Here is a 16,303-nt window from a genome sequence, read left to right as displayed (position 1 = left end):
ACAGTTAGACAGTCTTTTGAATGCAAGACATTCTTCCTCAGGTTGTGGATGATGCAGACTGGATGACACAGCTCCTTTAGCCATACTCAGCCCACAGACTTCATCTTGGTCAGGTCCTGTGGGGAATATCTTGCATTTGAAAGCTTGTCTGACTTTATCCCACCTACATAGTTGGCCCAATAAAAGGCATTACCCTAAGAAATCCTTGCCTTGCACAAACAGTAATTAGTCATTTAGAAATATACACACCTACTAAAGCGCAGTGGAATTTGCTCTGGTTAATTAGTTGGTACCAAGCTAAACTCTCCATACCACTAGTTAAAATAAGCTGTCTGATACTCTTCAGCATTTCCTGGCTTAACAAAATAGGCATCCAGCTGTTCCCTTTTGCAGAACTATTTTGTCAGCAACTGCATGTAAAGACGTGGACAAACATTCACTTAGGGTGGTTTTCAAAGGGCAAAGGGAGCTGCCACTCAGTTGTTATGCTCTAGCAGCTCAGTAGTGCCTAACTCCTTGGACTCCACAGGCCAGATGAATGGCACAGGGGTGGTCCATGATCCAGAAGACAGAGCCCACAGAGGTGGATTTTGGTGGTGGCAGTGCTCTTTGTTGCTTTTCCTGGAGCTGCAGCAGCTGCCACTCCTCCCACTCTTAAATTTTTGGCCCCGCACTCAAGATGACATGGCTCTGCACTCTAGATCTGGCCTGTGGGGCTCTTCATGGGTCTGGAAATTTTGTGGTGGGACAAACAGTGGCAATATTCATTTCCATAGCTCTGGGAGCTGGAGCAGTTTACACGGCCTCTGCTTGCCATGCCACCAATTCCCTGCCCCTTGGTTAGCCCCCTGGCCTGGATGACACAGCTCCTTCAGCAGGATCTGACGCATAGGCCATATCTTGGTCACCCCAGCTCTAGCTGCTATGTGGGCACTAGCTGTGACAATGCAGGTGTGCTAAATTGCCTAACCTTAATCCTGGGTGAAGCAGGGTTAGAATTTGGGAGGTTTTGCTACGCTTTTACTGCTGCAGGCTGGTGCACAGGTAGCAGCTTGACTAGGGGTGGGCAAAGTCTGGCCCGCGGGCTGGCAGTGGACTCCATCTCCCAGCAGCTCCTGCCTGCATGGTTGGGGCCAGTCTCCATGGAGACCTCAGCCACACCTGTGCTGTGATAGAGCAAGGCTGGGGTTGCCATGAGGACTGGCTGCATCCGCATTGGCAGGGCAGGGCAGTGGGCTGCTCCAGAGTCACTGAGATCTTGTGGTGGGGCAGCTAGGACCGGGGCCAGGGCAGAGCTGTGATCTGCAGCCTGCCTGCTCTGGGCAGAGGCGCACATGTAGCATATTGCGGCTCTGCCCCGGGTTAGGACCAGGCTGTCACTGCTGCAAGGAGTCAGGGCAAAGCTGCAATCCACTATCTGCGCCCCCTGCCTGGAGCATGCAGGCTGCAGATCGCAGCTCTGCCCTGGCCTCAGACCAAGCTGCCCCCGCCTCAAGATCCCAGCAGCTCTGGAGCAGCTCCCTGCCCTGCCGTGCACCCTGTCAGCATGACTGGGGCCAGTCTCCATGGCAACCATAGCCTTGTGCTATTACAGTGCAGGTGTGGCTGGGGTCTCCATGGAGACCGGCCCCAACCAGGCAGGCAGGGGCTGCTGGATCTGCCATTTTGTCCACTCCTGAGCTAGAGTGAAACAGCTGCTGCATGGTCCAAATCAGAAGCTCCCCCTCCCATTTTGAAACTGTTTCAAGTGAACATTTGTTCATCCCCTAAATGTAAAAAGCAATCATCTTTGGAAGGTATGGATAGAAGTAACATTTAAACAAGTTCAAAGCACTATAAATATTGAGTAGACAGGTGATGCACAGTGCTACAAATTGACCTGAGCCATAAAAAAAAAAAAAAATCCTCTGAATGAAATGAGGATAACTCTGAAATATTTGCAAGGGACACTTGAGCAGGGGGACAGTTGTATGTCTTTATGGTACTGAAGCTCTACAAAGATGGCACATTTTTGAAGCACTTTATATGATGGTCTGTTCATACTCTACTTTTACTCTATTATAATCATGTAATTCCTATGTAGTAAGCATTCTGAATCTTTGTCGCATGAAAATTGTACAGGAAACATTTACTGTATAATCATGCATTTCTCATATAGGGGGCCAGGATACTTATACTTTACACTTGGAACTTTTGTAATATATTCTGTTCTTCATTAGAAGTGTCATAAAATATTCTTTGCTGTTCCTTGATATGGCACACAAAATACATCTCGCAGAAAGTTGAAATGGCTAACTACTGATAATTAGTCATGCATAACTAGTTGTGATTACCAGTCCCCCAGAGGTAATGAATTAAACATATTTTACTGTATATAATTTATAGAGTCATAGTTTAAGGTAACAATGCTTTTCTAATCTGAGCTTCTGTATGACACATGATATTACATTTCATCTAGTTATCTTCATAAGGAGCCTGAGAACTTGTCTGATAAAAGAATATTTTCTAGAAAGGCATCCAGTTGTGATTTGATTACATCAAATGGAAAATCTAAGACTTTCCTTAATAGTTTGTTCCAATATTTTACAATGTTCACTACTTGAGAGGTCAAATAATCTTCCTATCCATACTTGCATCTAATTCCTCTTACTACAGCATCTCACTAGAAGCAGCTCACTTTGAGTTGTTCGTCCAGTATAACTCTTAATCCCTTTTTAGAATTTTGGTTTTTCAGAATACAGTCTGTCACTCTGTTGGTATGATCTCTGGTTTTTATTTCTAGATGGGTGACCCTGCCTTTAGCAATATTTTTGTTTGAATAGGCCCAGGTTACAGTCATCCAGAAAACTCCGATTGTTCTCTCCTTATTTGTCAGGTCAGTCCTTGTGTTATCCACACATTTTATCAGCAGTGATGATTATATTTACTTCCAGATAAGTGATATGATATTGTAGAGTTTCAGGCCTAGTTCTTATGCTTACAGAACACTACTAGAACTACCACTATTTACAGGTATCCTTTGAGATCTGTTTGATGGCCTGTTCTCAGTCTATTTAATGTGTTCTATTGATATTACACATCAGTAAAGTTTTGGCAAGCTGTTAAGGGCCACATGAGTAGCCCTATCTCCTAACAGGTGCCCCGCCCCCTGGTTGCTATGTTGGGACTGGAAGTCCTGCCCCCTAACCCCGGACCTTTGCCACCAGAAGTTCCTCTCCTTGCCCCAGGAGTACTCCTTTCAACAAGGGTTTTTGCCATCTAAGAACCAGACCCCCCAACATACCCTGTGCCCTCCCACACACACATGCTTTTATGCCCAAAAGCTTGCAATTAAAGAAATTTTTTTGCAAAAATCTTGTTGGTCTAATAAAAGATATCATCTCTACTACAAGTCCCGATTGCCTATTTCTTAATACTTATACACTTTCAAGTGTATTTCAACAAACTGCTTCCAGTTCTTGCAGTGGCCTTAACAGTAGCCCCATCTCCCTGCTTTCCCTGTGTCAAGTTAGGTTGGTCTTGATGTTTTCAGGCACTGTCTGATTGTTGTGATTCTTGCACAATTTTAAGAATAGGTTAGGCCCGCAGGCCGGATTCAGCCCACCAAGAACTTTCATGTGGCCTGTGGGGCCCCCCAAGAAATTGTGCCTCACCCAGCCCTTCTGCCCATGAGGGTGGGAGTGAGGCACCCATGTGTACATGCAGCCCCAAAAATGTACCCCCTCCAGTGCCTGAGGCTTCTCTCTGGTGCTGCGCAGCCCCGGCAGGGAAGGCAGCCAGCTCCAGCACATGGAGCTTCCCTTTCTGGTGTGTGAGTGCAGGGGCTGTGCCTGAATGGCAGGGAGCACCGGTGATGCAGGCAGCTGGGCAGAGGATGCACCCCTCGCTGCAATGTGCAGTGCTGGCTGGAGTCATGGCCCTCAGGGCACTGAGTGTCCCACCTGCTGCTGCACCATAGGAGGAGTATGGGGGGGATCCCCACACCCCCGAACCTCCCTCACACCCACACCCTGCCCCCACAATCTCCCACATATACACAACCCTCCAGCATACCTTGTGCCCTCCCACACACACAGCCACACTCCCTCACAAATCTTTCACACACTCCCCACATCCTACCACACCCCCCCAAACACTCACCATACACACATACCACACACACACATACCGCACCCACCCACACACACATACACCCTACTGTTCACCCCCTACAATATACAAAACTAAGAATTTATTTTTCAGTTATTATGCAATCATCTCTGTACTCACTACACCAGGGATTTTCAACCTTTTTAAATAAGAGTACTCCTTCTGACTCAAAGTTTCAGTTCCTGTATGCCTTTATATATTTTTTTGGTTTTTAAGTTGGGGGGTGCAGATTGAGGCCCCCACCATGTGGGAGGGAGTGGAGCTGGTGCAGGTGGTGCACAGCCAGGGCAGATCAGGGTGCAAGACAGAGAAAGCTGTGAGCAGCTTGTCTGGAGGGGGGGGCAGCTCCTGCCACTGCACACAGCTTAGGAGGGCATGTGCCCCTGAATCTGCACATAGGGCAAGGTGAGCTGGGCTGCCCCAGTGGTGAGGGTGGGAGTGGGGCTGGGGCTGGGGCAGAGGCTGCCCGGCAGGGGCATGGTGTGGCATTGAGCTGCGGTGGGGAGTGGGGGTGGCGGCTCCCACCACTACACGCACCCCCAGGAGGGCATAAGGGTCCCCGGATCTGGGCAGGGCAGGCTCTTCCTGACGGGCTGGGCCTGGCTGCACTTGGGGTAGGTGGTGGCAGCATTGGAAGTGGGGGTTGCTACAGTGAATTCTGAGATGGCTGCAGCCCCCCCACCCTGTAGTCCCGCCCCCATATGCCTGCATGGTGAGGGAGGGAGTGGGGCAGGGACAGGCATTATATAGCTGGGTGGAGCCCGGGACTGAGCTGTGCACACCCTGGGAGGGCATGAGTGGGGCATGTACCCCTGGATCTGTGCACTGGGTGGGCTGGGGCCAGGGCATTGCTGGGCTTTTCCTGGTGAGGGCTCTTCCTGCTGGGTTGCACTCGGGGTGGGCAGTAGTGGCAGCGCTGGGAGGGGGCTACGGGAGGGGCTGCCAGCCACTCCATTTAGCCGTAGCCCCTCCAACCCCAACTCCCAGCGCCACCTGCCCCGAGCACAGCACAGCCCAGCCCAACCCCCTCGCTGGGAACAGCCTGGTGAGTAGGGGGTTGGACTAGATGATGTTGGATTAGATGAGGTCTTTTCCAGCCCTTCTTTTCTATGATTCTATAGCTTGAGGCAAACACTCCAAAGTGGCTGATATAATATAAAGATTTCTTGTATGAAACTCAGGGGCCCCACGCTTTGCATTTTTCATAGCAACAAGTCAACATTGTGATAGGATGTTAATATTAATTCATAGAGGGTTTTAAAGCCAAGAACCTATCAGGTGTGTATACCTTAGAATTTGGGGTGAGGCAATGCAAAAATGGACATAGTATTTGCATATGCAGCTTGTGATATTGGGTGCCTCTTATACTGGATGTCACCTAATCTTGGAGCTTCCACTTAAGATCTGAGTGGATCATTGGACAGGGCTTGCTCACTGTATCTTATCTCTCTTTCAGTTTGCTTTTATAACATTTATCTTGATGTCTCTAAAAAAGGTATTCAAGTTATAGGTCTTTGGTTACCCTATGTGTGCTGTTGTAAATATAATAATTCTGTAATCTATAGAATAGAACCTGTGGAAACCAAGAATCTTGGATTTAGACTCACTGGAGGCTATATATGTTCAAAGGCCATGGTTACAGAACAGGGAACACAGTACCCTGGGAACAGAGACTCTGAAAGAGTTTTGGGGGTCAGCGTGGACAAGCAATGCCTAAGTGCTGAGTATGATGCCCTAGAGAAAAAGGACTAATACAATCTTTGGATGTAAAAGGAGAAGCAAAAGGAGGGTGATTTTTTTTTTCTCTCTGTGTAGTACTGGTGAGGTCGGTACTGAAATACTACATCTGGTTCCAATGTTCTCATTTTAAAAAGAATGTCGAAAAATTGAGAGGATACAGGAAACAGCCATAAAACATTTTGAAGGAAAGAAAAATGCCTTACAATGAGCTACTTAAACTGAAAAGACTGAGCTCTTTAGCAGAAAGTAAGTTGAGGTGACTTCATTACAGTGAGTAAATACTGTCATGGGGAGAACGTATTGGGCACTTTTCAGTCTTTTTGTGCCCTCACCTCTTCAGTCTGGCAGAGAAAGGTGTGACAGAAGCCAAGGACTAGATGCTGAAGCCAGACATATTTGGACTAGAAATAGTATAGGCATTTTTCATAATGGCTGTGATTAACTACTGGAACAAACTACCAAGGAAAATGCTGTATTTTCCATTTCTTAATTTCTTCAGATCAGGACCCAATGCCATGTTGGAAGAGTGGTGTTAGTCACACTCAAATCATTGGCTCAATTCCAAGGTTACCTACTTGATAGAAAATGGCTTGGACTTTGCAGGAGGTCAGACTAGATGATTAAGTGGTCCCTTTCAGGCCTTAAGCTTTATTTAATGCACATTTAATCCTAGACTTGCCTGAGGATTTGTTTGAATTGGGCAAAAATCAAGGTCAGGTCAATTAGTAAACATGTGCTGGCTAAACCCCAAGCTACTTTTGGGCCTTTTCTTTTCCTTTTCCTTTTTCTTTTCCTCTCTCTCTCCCTCTCCCTCTCTACCCCCTCCTTCCTCCTCAGTGAAGTAACACATTGATATCTCTTACCTTAGCATTGGTATTTGAGGTCAGCAGGTGGGTGGAGGTGGGGAATGTAGAGTTCATGGTTATCTAATACTTACCTAATCTTTATGTTTCCTAATTCAGACAAAATATAAGTGCTTAGTGGTGTCAAAATGTGATCCTTAAAATGCTTGGGAAATTTAACAAAAATTCTCTTTGTTGTAGGTGGGGTTATCAAGATTAGAGTGGGTTGAACACACTGGGAGAGGAAGTGTCATGGGAGATGCAAGACAATAGAATAGAGAGTAATGAGATGAAATTATCTGGGGAAGGAAAATGTAGGTTTAGTCTGAAAAGTTCCTGGCATCCAAAAGGCATTAGGTTGTGAGCTGGAGTATGCCTGCTCTAGATATTGTGGCCCCACTGAATGCCAGATAATGCCAGCAAGCTAATCTCAGAGATATTACAAGCTCAGGAAAACTGTATGTGATTGTGTCCTGGACAAACCCCCTCTGTGGAGTGTCCTGATCAGCATTACAAGGAGAGAGAGAGAGAATTGGCTGTTTTAAAATAAGTACCTGACCAGTGCACACCTCTCACTAACCACAGTAATTTCTGGTAGTGCTGAGAAGCTCCAGCCAAGCTCCAGAAAGGTATACTGTCCTGAAAGGCATCCATCTTATGTAAAAGTACAGACCCAGGGGAACAGAGGAACGCCCCAAGGCACAGGGGTGGAAACATGACTTGTCCAAGGTTACACAATAAGCCAATGACAGAGTCAGATTTATGACATAATGCCACATCTAGCTGCTACTCCCATGGTAGCAGTCACCTAGTAAGGTCCTGTAATGTCTTCCTTCTTTCAGGTGTTTTTCAAAATGAAGTTTCCATTTTTGGTATGTTTATATTTTTTCCATTTTGGTATTATTTATATTAGCTTGTTATTTTAACACTCTTGTTTATAGTTTTTTCAGATTTTTAAAAAAATCTGGCCAGAGTAGATAGTTTTGATCACTTGACCATAGGCAGAAAGGGTCTCCCAGGCCACTGAGTCTAGTACTCTGTGTTTGCAAGGAACTGTTTGTTGCAAAAGCTTCCTACTGGGAAAGTTGAGCTAAAAGGGACCTCATGAGGTCTTCTGGTCCAGCTCCCTGCTGAAACAGGATCATCCCTGACTAAACTATCCCAGCCAAGTGTCTTTTCAACCTGCTCTTGAAAATTTAAACTTCCAGTGATGGAGATTCCACAACTTTTCTAGGCAGCCTGTTTCGATGCTTGGAAGTTTATCCGAATCTCCAACCTAAATTTTCTCTACTGCTGCTTGAGGTCACTTGTCCCTAGACTTGTCCCCTATGGCCACAGAGAATGTACCATAGATAAAGAGCAGGGAAGAAAAATGTTCTCAATGTCTTGTCCATTGCCATGGAAAGAAAGTTATGCAGTTACAACAGGGGTGGGCAAAATGCAGCCTGCCAGGCTATTCTATCCAGCCCACGGGGCCCCTAAAAATCTAGAAAATTAATATTTATCTGGCCCCGGCTGTCTGTCATGTGGCCCTTGATGGCTTGCCAAAACTCACTAAGCAGCCCTCTACCCAAAATAATTGCCCGCCCTTGAGTTACAATATGCTTAGATCTTAGGAAGAAGGCTATGTCTTGTACAATAGAGGAAGGCCAAAAATCCTAACAATCCTTGCCAATCTGATCTGAGAGGAAAGGGGAATTCCTTTCTGATCTCAGTTCTGTCAATCAATCTGAGCCTCGAATGTGTAAGTGACACCCACTAGCCAGTCACCTGAGGTTTCTGAGTATCATTAGTGGCACCAGTGTCCCCCAGCCAGACCTCCATCTCTAATTGCAGCCAATGCCCAATACGTCAGAAGCATGTGAACAAAAATATCTGCCATGCCAAATGATACATTCAGGAGCCCTGAAGCAGCGGGTTCCAGGACACCCCATACAGAAATAAAATATCTTTTCAGCTCTTTTATGGGGATTCCAAATCCTCTCATCTATATATCATATGTTCTGATTTCTGCTTCAAGAACATCCCACTCTATCATGCTGCCCTTTTAATGATCTTACTAAGCTCCCTTTAGAAGCAACTTAGGCTCTTTGCCCCCATTGCTTTGATCAAAATACCATTCTAAAATGTCATTTTTCTAATGGTTAGAAACCACCCAATTTCCCATTCTAAATGTGGTTTGCGGCCATTGGATTTGTGCTAATAATATTCTTTAACTTAAATAGCTCTTCTGCCTTCCTGTTATTTACCCGCAAATATATTTATATATATTCTCTCAATCTTTGTTTGTCTAAGCTAAACAAGGTAAACTCCACCTATGAGAGGTAAACAAGGTAAATTTCCACCTATGAGAGAGGTTTTCTATTCTCACTAATCATCCTAGTAGCCCATTTTTGTACCTGTTCCATTTTAAATTCATCTTTTTTTAAGACAGGTGACCAGAGCTGTTGCAGAGTTGTCTTAATGGAGCCTTTCCAGTGCCTTGTACAGTGATAACTTTGCTTCCCTGTCTCTCTAGAAATATCCTGCCTGCTGGAAAAACTGTGAGTCTGGGTGCTAAGGGCTGAATGGGTATATCTGCCCTTAGTTCAGGATGAGAGTGGGTTTAAGTGCTTTAAGTTATAAATAACACCAGTGGTGAGAGAACTTTATGTATATCTGGCAGTACGACTTGGGAGGGGTCTCTCCATCACATGGTCTGTGACTTCCTGTGGCAGAGTAATCCCTTAATCCTGCTTTAGCTCTGTTAATTTTCCTTCTTTCATCTTTTCTGATCCGCTTTCTCTGTGGGGCATGAATCCTGGTGTTTCTCTGTGGAGCTTGTGCCTGGGAGAGACAGCAGGGAGGCAGCTGCTGCACATTCAGCCTGCCTTCTGATCACTTCGTACCATGCGGCAGGGCCCCTGGGATGGTGGTGCCTGAATGTGTCCCATTCTGTCTGTCTTACAGGCTCTGCAGTCTGCGTCTGAAGAAGCTCACAGTACTTAGGGAACTGGACAAGGAGCTGAGCTCTGTGCTTATTGCTGTGAAGATCCAGGTAAGCTGCTGATTTTATGGCACTGCCCTAATTGCAGGGAAGTACCACTGGTATTTTTTTGCTGGGTAGGAAAAGTTGGCTTGCATGTATTTCACTTTGTGTAGCCCTCATTCCAAGCTTTTCTCTTCTAGCATCTTTCAAATTCCCCTGAAGCAGTTCCAGCCCTGGCATTAGTTTGAACAGCTCCCCCATGAATCAGTGACACTTGCCCAGTGCCTGCTTACTGTCAGGCTGAATTTATTGCCCGGCCCCCATCCCAAGAGAATCTTTCCTCTATTGCTGCCTCCTGTTGCCTGAGCATTTCCTACCATCTCATGGAGTGTGGGATACTTTCAAATGAAGCTGTTGCTGGAGTGGTGGAGATAGTGGGCCCTAGGGACTGGATCAGAACCAAAGGCTCTCTCTGTCCTTGCATTTGTTACTCTTCTTTGTGTACATAAAGCTCCTCCAGCAACAGGACATCCACCCTGTAGATTCCCTACCTAGAAACCTCTAGCCCTGTTGTACGCTCATCCTTGCATTATGCTGTTTTTGCTGTGCTATCCTTGCTGCACTCTGTCATCTGCTGCAGCAAAGGGGGCAAAACAGCCACCGCCAGATGGGGTCAGGGTTCTCAAGAGCTCCTTTACAAGAAACCAGTGTCACCTCTCGTCTTAGCCCCAACCTTGCCCAGCAATTTGAAACTGCCTCAAGTATGACTTTTCCACAAGTGCCAGACCCTGGAGTATAAACAAACCTTTCTGTCAGAATGTGACACTAACAGCTGAGAAAGAAAGGCAGCCTAACCACCCCCGTGGGCTATGCCCAGCTTTGAAACATTGCAGATTGTCATGTGCTGAGCATTATGAGCACCCAGAGCAAGGAAAGTGGGACATAACATGAGAAGCAGTTCATTCATCCCTAAATGCCACAGTCCTCCCAGTGGCACGGCCCTGTAGAAAAGCTAGTGCAGAAAATGAAGAAGGCCCTTTCTCATGCTGTACAGCATGGCGTTCTATGGGACAGATGATGTAGCTGAGATAGCATTGCCTGTTAGGGAAGCACCCTTGGGTCTCCAGTGGTCACAAATGATCAGGTTAAGGCGATCAAACTCCAGATGTCATATATAGCCCTGTTGCAGGGGTTGGAGGCACAGGGGAGGTCAGATCCACCTCTGGCAGATGTTCATAGGCTCTGCTTCTTTCTTCAAGTTTGGTAATGCTTGTGTAGTGTGGCCTGCCCATATCATTCCATTGAATGCAGCTAAATTGTGGAGTACAACTCAGGCACTGCTTGCCCCAAGCCTTGATGTACTTTGCTCAACCCTGCTGTTCCAGAGATCAGCAACATATGGCCTGCAGCACTGGAAGAATTTGTCTCAGCTTGCACCTGTGCTGAGGCCAGGCAGCAAGGAGCAGTGCTAGGGTGGGCCAGCTGGAAGCTGTGCCTGCAGTGCTGCTGCTTCTGCCCCTTTCCTTCTCCCAGTTGCAGTGAGAGCGAAGCTTCTAGCCGACAGGGAACTGTGCTGGGGCTGGGCAGCTTTCAGCTGTGCCTTTTGCTGTAGCCAGGGGGAGGGAAAAGCAACAGCAGTGCCTGGCCCTGGTGTGGATCTAGGCAAACCTCCCTGCTGCTGACACACCACTGAAGACACCCAGTCTGTGCCAGGTTGAAGCCAGGTTGTCCCAGCTCACAGTTTATAAAGGTTTCTGGCCCCTATCCTAAACAGTTTGAGGAGCTCCACCTCCCAGTCACCCTACAGTGGGAAGAGACAATGGGGAGAACAATGCATGTGAGGGAGAAAAGATCCTGGCATAGTAGACTTTTCTTTTGCCTATATGTTGAACACCCATGTGCATACAAGAGATTTAAGATTCTGTTGTGGCCCGCCCTGTTTTCTGTGTGTATTTGTGTGTGAGATCTGTTGCCTTCCCTTTCTGTGTGTGCATGTGTGTGAGAGAGAGCACAAAATATCTAGCTTACAGGCAGGAAGGGGGGGAAGATAACAGGATTGATCTCTTGCGTGCCTGTGAGCACATGAATGTAAATGAGTGCGCGTGCGCACCCCCCCCCCCCCCCCCCCCCCTCTGTATGTGCTCCTGTCACCTTCCAGTCTGGATGTGCCATGCCTTACCCTTCCCCAGTGTGAATTTTGGGCAGGCCAATTTTGTGACCAGTCCTGTCTTTCCAAGTAGGAACAAGGGAGTAAGACATCTTAAAGCAGCTTCTCTGATGCAAAGGTCTTCACTTACCCAGCAGGGAAACCAGTGCCCTTCCTGTGCTCTTGTTAGGTGGCAGAAAAAGCAGCTGATCCTATTGAAAGCAGGGTTGGGTGGGGAGTCTAACAACTTTGTGTTCCCAGAGAGCTTTTTGTGCTGCATGCATTAGGATTTAAATCTGGGATTAGCAGTGGAAGCTTGTGCATTAATGCTGCTCTGGAAATGAAGGCTGGTCTTTTGCCTTCATGTCATGTTTGACCCAGTCACCCAACAGGAACCAGGCTGCAAGAGCTACAGGACATTGTAGATGCCCTGGAATCCCTCCCTTTTTGTCCCCCGTGCTCCATTCATCCTTTGCATCACCAGGACCCTCTTCCTATTCACCATGCCTAATTCTCCTTTGAGCATTTATCCACACACTTTCTCACATGTGGGGTGGGCTCAGCCCCTGAGCCTTTTGACTAGAGACCTTTTTTTTTTTAACCTGTACAGGCTATTCCTTGGCCCTTTCCCCTTCACTGCCTGGCTGAGTCAGAGTAACTGTTGGTTCACTAGCATTCATAGCCTGTCAGCAGACAGATCCTTACCACAACTATTTTTTCTTGTTTTTCTTTTCCTCCTGTTCTGTGCTGGCTGCTTGATACTAGCATCCACCTACTCTATTGTAGAATTGGCCTGCATGTCCTCAATGAACCTTGTGGTCTTTGCATCTGTCTAGGGAACTGAGCCAGCCTTGCCCATTGCTTGAGGTCATGTTTTCTGCCAGGGACATGCTGATCCCTTTTGCCTCCCATTCCACAGGGAGCCCTGTCATGTGGGGCTGCTTGTCCCCATGAGAGCAGGTAAGTTATCTACCTTCTCTGGTGCTCTGCCTTCATCCATCCCTTTGGTGGAGGAACCTGGAAGTTTCCCAGACCTACCCAGGTGTATGGCATGGCTGTCAACCTATTCCCCCCGAAATAAATTTGTGGAAGCACTTTTGCATTCACTGATGGGCACTTCACATTAATCTAGTCCTTTGATAGTGCCACTTCTAGTTAATGAGACTATTTTACAATGAGCCTGCATAATATGGAATTCTCCTGTTAGCTCTGTCAATTGACAAACTTGTTAACAAGAAATACAGAATCATGCTGAATAGCATGGAGTTTCTCCACTCACACCCAGCTCCTCCATTGCTTGTGGTGGCCAACAGTTGGGACACATTAGGTTAGGGACAAGAGAAAAGGATCCCAGGTGTCTGGACCTCTTCAACAAAAAGCTGTACTCCTTGTCCAGCTTACAGTTCAGCATCATATTAAGCCCTATTTGCCAGATAGTACTACAGATTACACAGCTGCATGGCCAGTTTTGCTGACATGCTTTCCTCTGCTCCAGAGACTCCTTCCTTTCAGTCATGCTGGAAGGGAGACTCATGTCCTAAAAGCCTCTGCAAGGTGCCCTCAGTGCAGCAGAGGTGGCATTGTGCCTTGTGGCCATTGCTGTAATTATGAAAAAACTTTTGTGGCTGTTGGGCCTTAGGCTTCTGAAGGAGGCCACACAAATGTTTAGTTCTAAAACAGAAAATTCTCCATTCACTAAAGGACTCTAGGGGTATGTTATGCCCCCTTGGGATTTACCAGCCTCTTTAAGACGCAAGTCCTGTTTTCATCAGTTCCATACCCACAGGGACCCTTCAGTGGACCTATCATTCTTCTCAGCACCTGATGCATCCACCTCCAGTTGCCATTTGAAGCTTGCAGAAAAGAAACAGAAGCTTGAGCCCTCTTTGTGCCTTTTCACCTGATATCCTGCTGTATGATCAATCAAGAAAGCAGGGGCTTTGATGATGTGCACACACTAGAAATGCTTACTAACCCCACTTTATCCTCCCTTTCTCAATCACTTGCCTCCTCTCTCTGGATCAGTGTAGCTACTGAGCAGGGGGTCATAGACATGGTCAGAGAGGGCTTTTTTATTGGCTTTTCCTCCTCCAAATCCATCTTTCCTGTACCTTTTCAGGTACCATTGTCATGAGACTAGCCTTCATCAGGTGGTTTCATGGCTGCTGCCTCTGGGACTTGTTCCAACTAATGAGAGAGAAAGGATGCTACTTTCTGATTCCAAAAAGAAAAAGAGATTGGAGACCCATCACAGTACTCATGCTAGCAACTTTCCTTCCATCTCTGTAGCACCAGGCCCTCCCTTCTTAATGAGGAAGCTGCATGGCAGCAGCAGTGGTGCATTTGTCACCGCATCCACCTTTCAGAAGTTCACCTGTCCAGTTTTCACAATGGAACAGTGGACCAACTGAGCAGTTGTCAATCCATTACAAGTAGGAAATCAAGGACTTGGTCTTCTCCCAGCTGTTCCTGGGTTTCCTGGAAATAGATTTATATAGGATAGGAATGGTTGCAAAGTGTTGACTCTTATGGTCCAGGTTAAGCTTCAGTCCAGCCTCCCTTTCAGTCCAGGCTCCCATGGTGGAAGGGCCATCTATATGCCTTCCCCCCAACAATTCCATTAATGCTGTGACTCATTGACAGATACAGAAGACTGAGCCAAAGTCACTCTGATAGCCCCAACCTGGCTTAGGTGGTTCTGGTGTTTCAGACCTCCCTGCCCTTATTGGTGTGGGATTGCATTTCCCTGCCTTCACTTCCTGACCTGTACTCTCAGGATGATGGCAGAATATGCCACCCAGGCCTCTATCTCCTGGATGGTTCTTACATTTAGAGCACATCTTCTTTGCTCCCATTATGAACATTCTTATGTATAATAGGGGAATTTCCATGAAGTTCATCTACCTAGTGAAGTGACTCCAGGTTCTCCTGCACGGGTGGGTAAAATATGGCCTGTGGGCTGAATCTGGCCTGCCAGCCCATTCAATCTGGCCTGCAGGGCCCCTAAAAAATTTAGAAAATTAATATTTATCTGCCCTTGGCTGCCTGTCAAAGATGACAGGAGCCAGTACAGGTAGGAGCCAGGAGGAGTCGGTGGCAGGACTAAGCAGCAACAAGGCCAGCCCAGCCCTCCCACCCCCAGCCAGAAGTCTGTGTCTAGCAGAGGCTTCTGGCCTGGGACCATGGGGCTCTTCCTGCCTTCCTGTGCTGAAGGGAAATTCAGATAGGAAGGAGGTGGGGAGGGAGGCAGGGGAGGACCACGGGGAATCGCCCCGGTCTTCAGGGCAAGCTCTTGCAGTCCTGGCATTGCAGCTGGGAACCACATGCTGGAGCAGCCAGCAGGTGGGGGGAAGTTGGGAAATGGCTGTGGAAGGCAGGGGGAAGGGGCAGCAAGCGGGCTCATGGGAACACAGCAACAGCTGGGCAGGAGCATGGGGCCCACACCAGTGCACTGGGGCCAGTGCCAGTGAGGGCCTAGGGTGGGGTGGCAAGAGCACAGGCCTAAGTGGGTGAGCTGTTGACTTGGCAACTTAATGCATATGATCTCGACTGTCTTGTCATGTATTTTTTTTCCATTGCAAGACCCATGCATGCTCTGATGCTTGCATTTTCCATGGGCAGGGCTTGCAGCTGTATAGCAGAGACTACATGGGAGAGCACATCTGAAGGGAGGGCAGGGTGCTACCATCCCCTTGGGGCCGCGGGCAGATGTTGGGGTAAGCAGTGCCACCTGCATTCAGTGCTGAAAGTCTGTAACTTTTCTTCCTCCTCATCAGTGTATGTTTTAATGACCACCCTTTCTTGCTGGGTATGTGGCAGTGCATCTGGCCACACGAACCTCTAAGGTACCACCTGCACCTTTATGTAAGCCTCTCTGTGCACAGGTAGGATTTGAGTGAACCATGGAGGGGAGAGAGACTGGTAGCCCAGGGGCTGGGAAAATGTAGGCACATGGGCAATAACAGCAATGAGACCCCAGGATTCCTTAAAGTTAGGACCAAGTGCAGATGCAAGGGATTTTCATGCTTCCTGCCTCTGAGAAGCTGGTGATGAAAATGAAGAATTGAAGAAACATGTTTAGGGAGGGCTTTGGAGCAGCCCTCTCCATATCAGGAAATCACAGGTGCCTTCCTACATGGGAAACCCTTCCAAAAGCAACTTAGCACACTGTGTCTACAGCCAGCCCAAAACAGAAACCTCTTGAACAGATCACCACTACTTTGCATTACAATCTGCACCCCAACCTTTCACTGTCATGCAGACCTTACAAGCCAATGGATTGTGTGGGTGAATTTCTGTCTATGACAGAAACCTAGTGAGGAGGGCTTTTAAACTAGGTTCACCAGGGGATGGAGACCAAAGTCCTGAGGTAAGTGAGGAAGTGGGTGACCTGAAGGAAGCACAAGCAAGAGGAGGCAAAAGGTGAGGGGTTCTCATTCTTTCTGAGAAAGTAGGGCA

General features: G+C 47.4%; 1 protein-coding gene across 16 annotated transcripts in view; it reads left to right on the top strand.

Annotated features, from left to right (window-relative positions):
- The window catches only part of LOC106739643 (phosphofurin acidic cluster sorting protein 2), a 215,136-nt gene that overhangs the window by 116,487 nt on the left and 82,346 nt on the right, over positions 1-16,303 (top strand). For all 16 annotated transcript variants that reach the window (XR_009458971.1, XM_059720380.1, XM_059720378.1 and 13 more), the window contains one exon: positions 9,681-9,768. Coding sequence is in view for 14 of the 16 variants with exons in the window: in XM_059720380.1 (XP_059576363.1) it covers positions 9,681-9,768 (88 nt within the window). In the remaining 2 variants the exon portion in view is untranslated. The remainder of the gene's footprint in view (positions 1-9,680; positions 9,769-16,303) is intronic.

Source organism: Alligator mississippiensis, chromosome 1, assembly GCF_030867095.1.
Source record: "Alligator mississippiensis isolate rAllMis1 chromosome 1, rAllMis1, whole genome shotgun sequence".
Classification (NCBI taxonomy): Eukaryota; Metazoa; Chordata; order Crocodylia; family Alligatoridae; genus Alligator; species Alligator mississippiensis.
The sequence above is the reverse complement of the archived record's forward strand: the minus strand, read 5'-3'. Positions and strand labels throughout refer to the sequence as shown.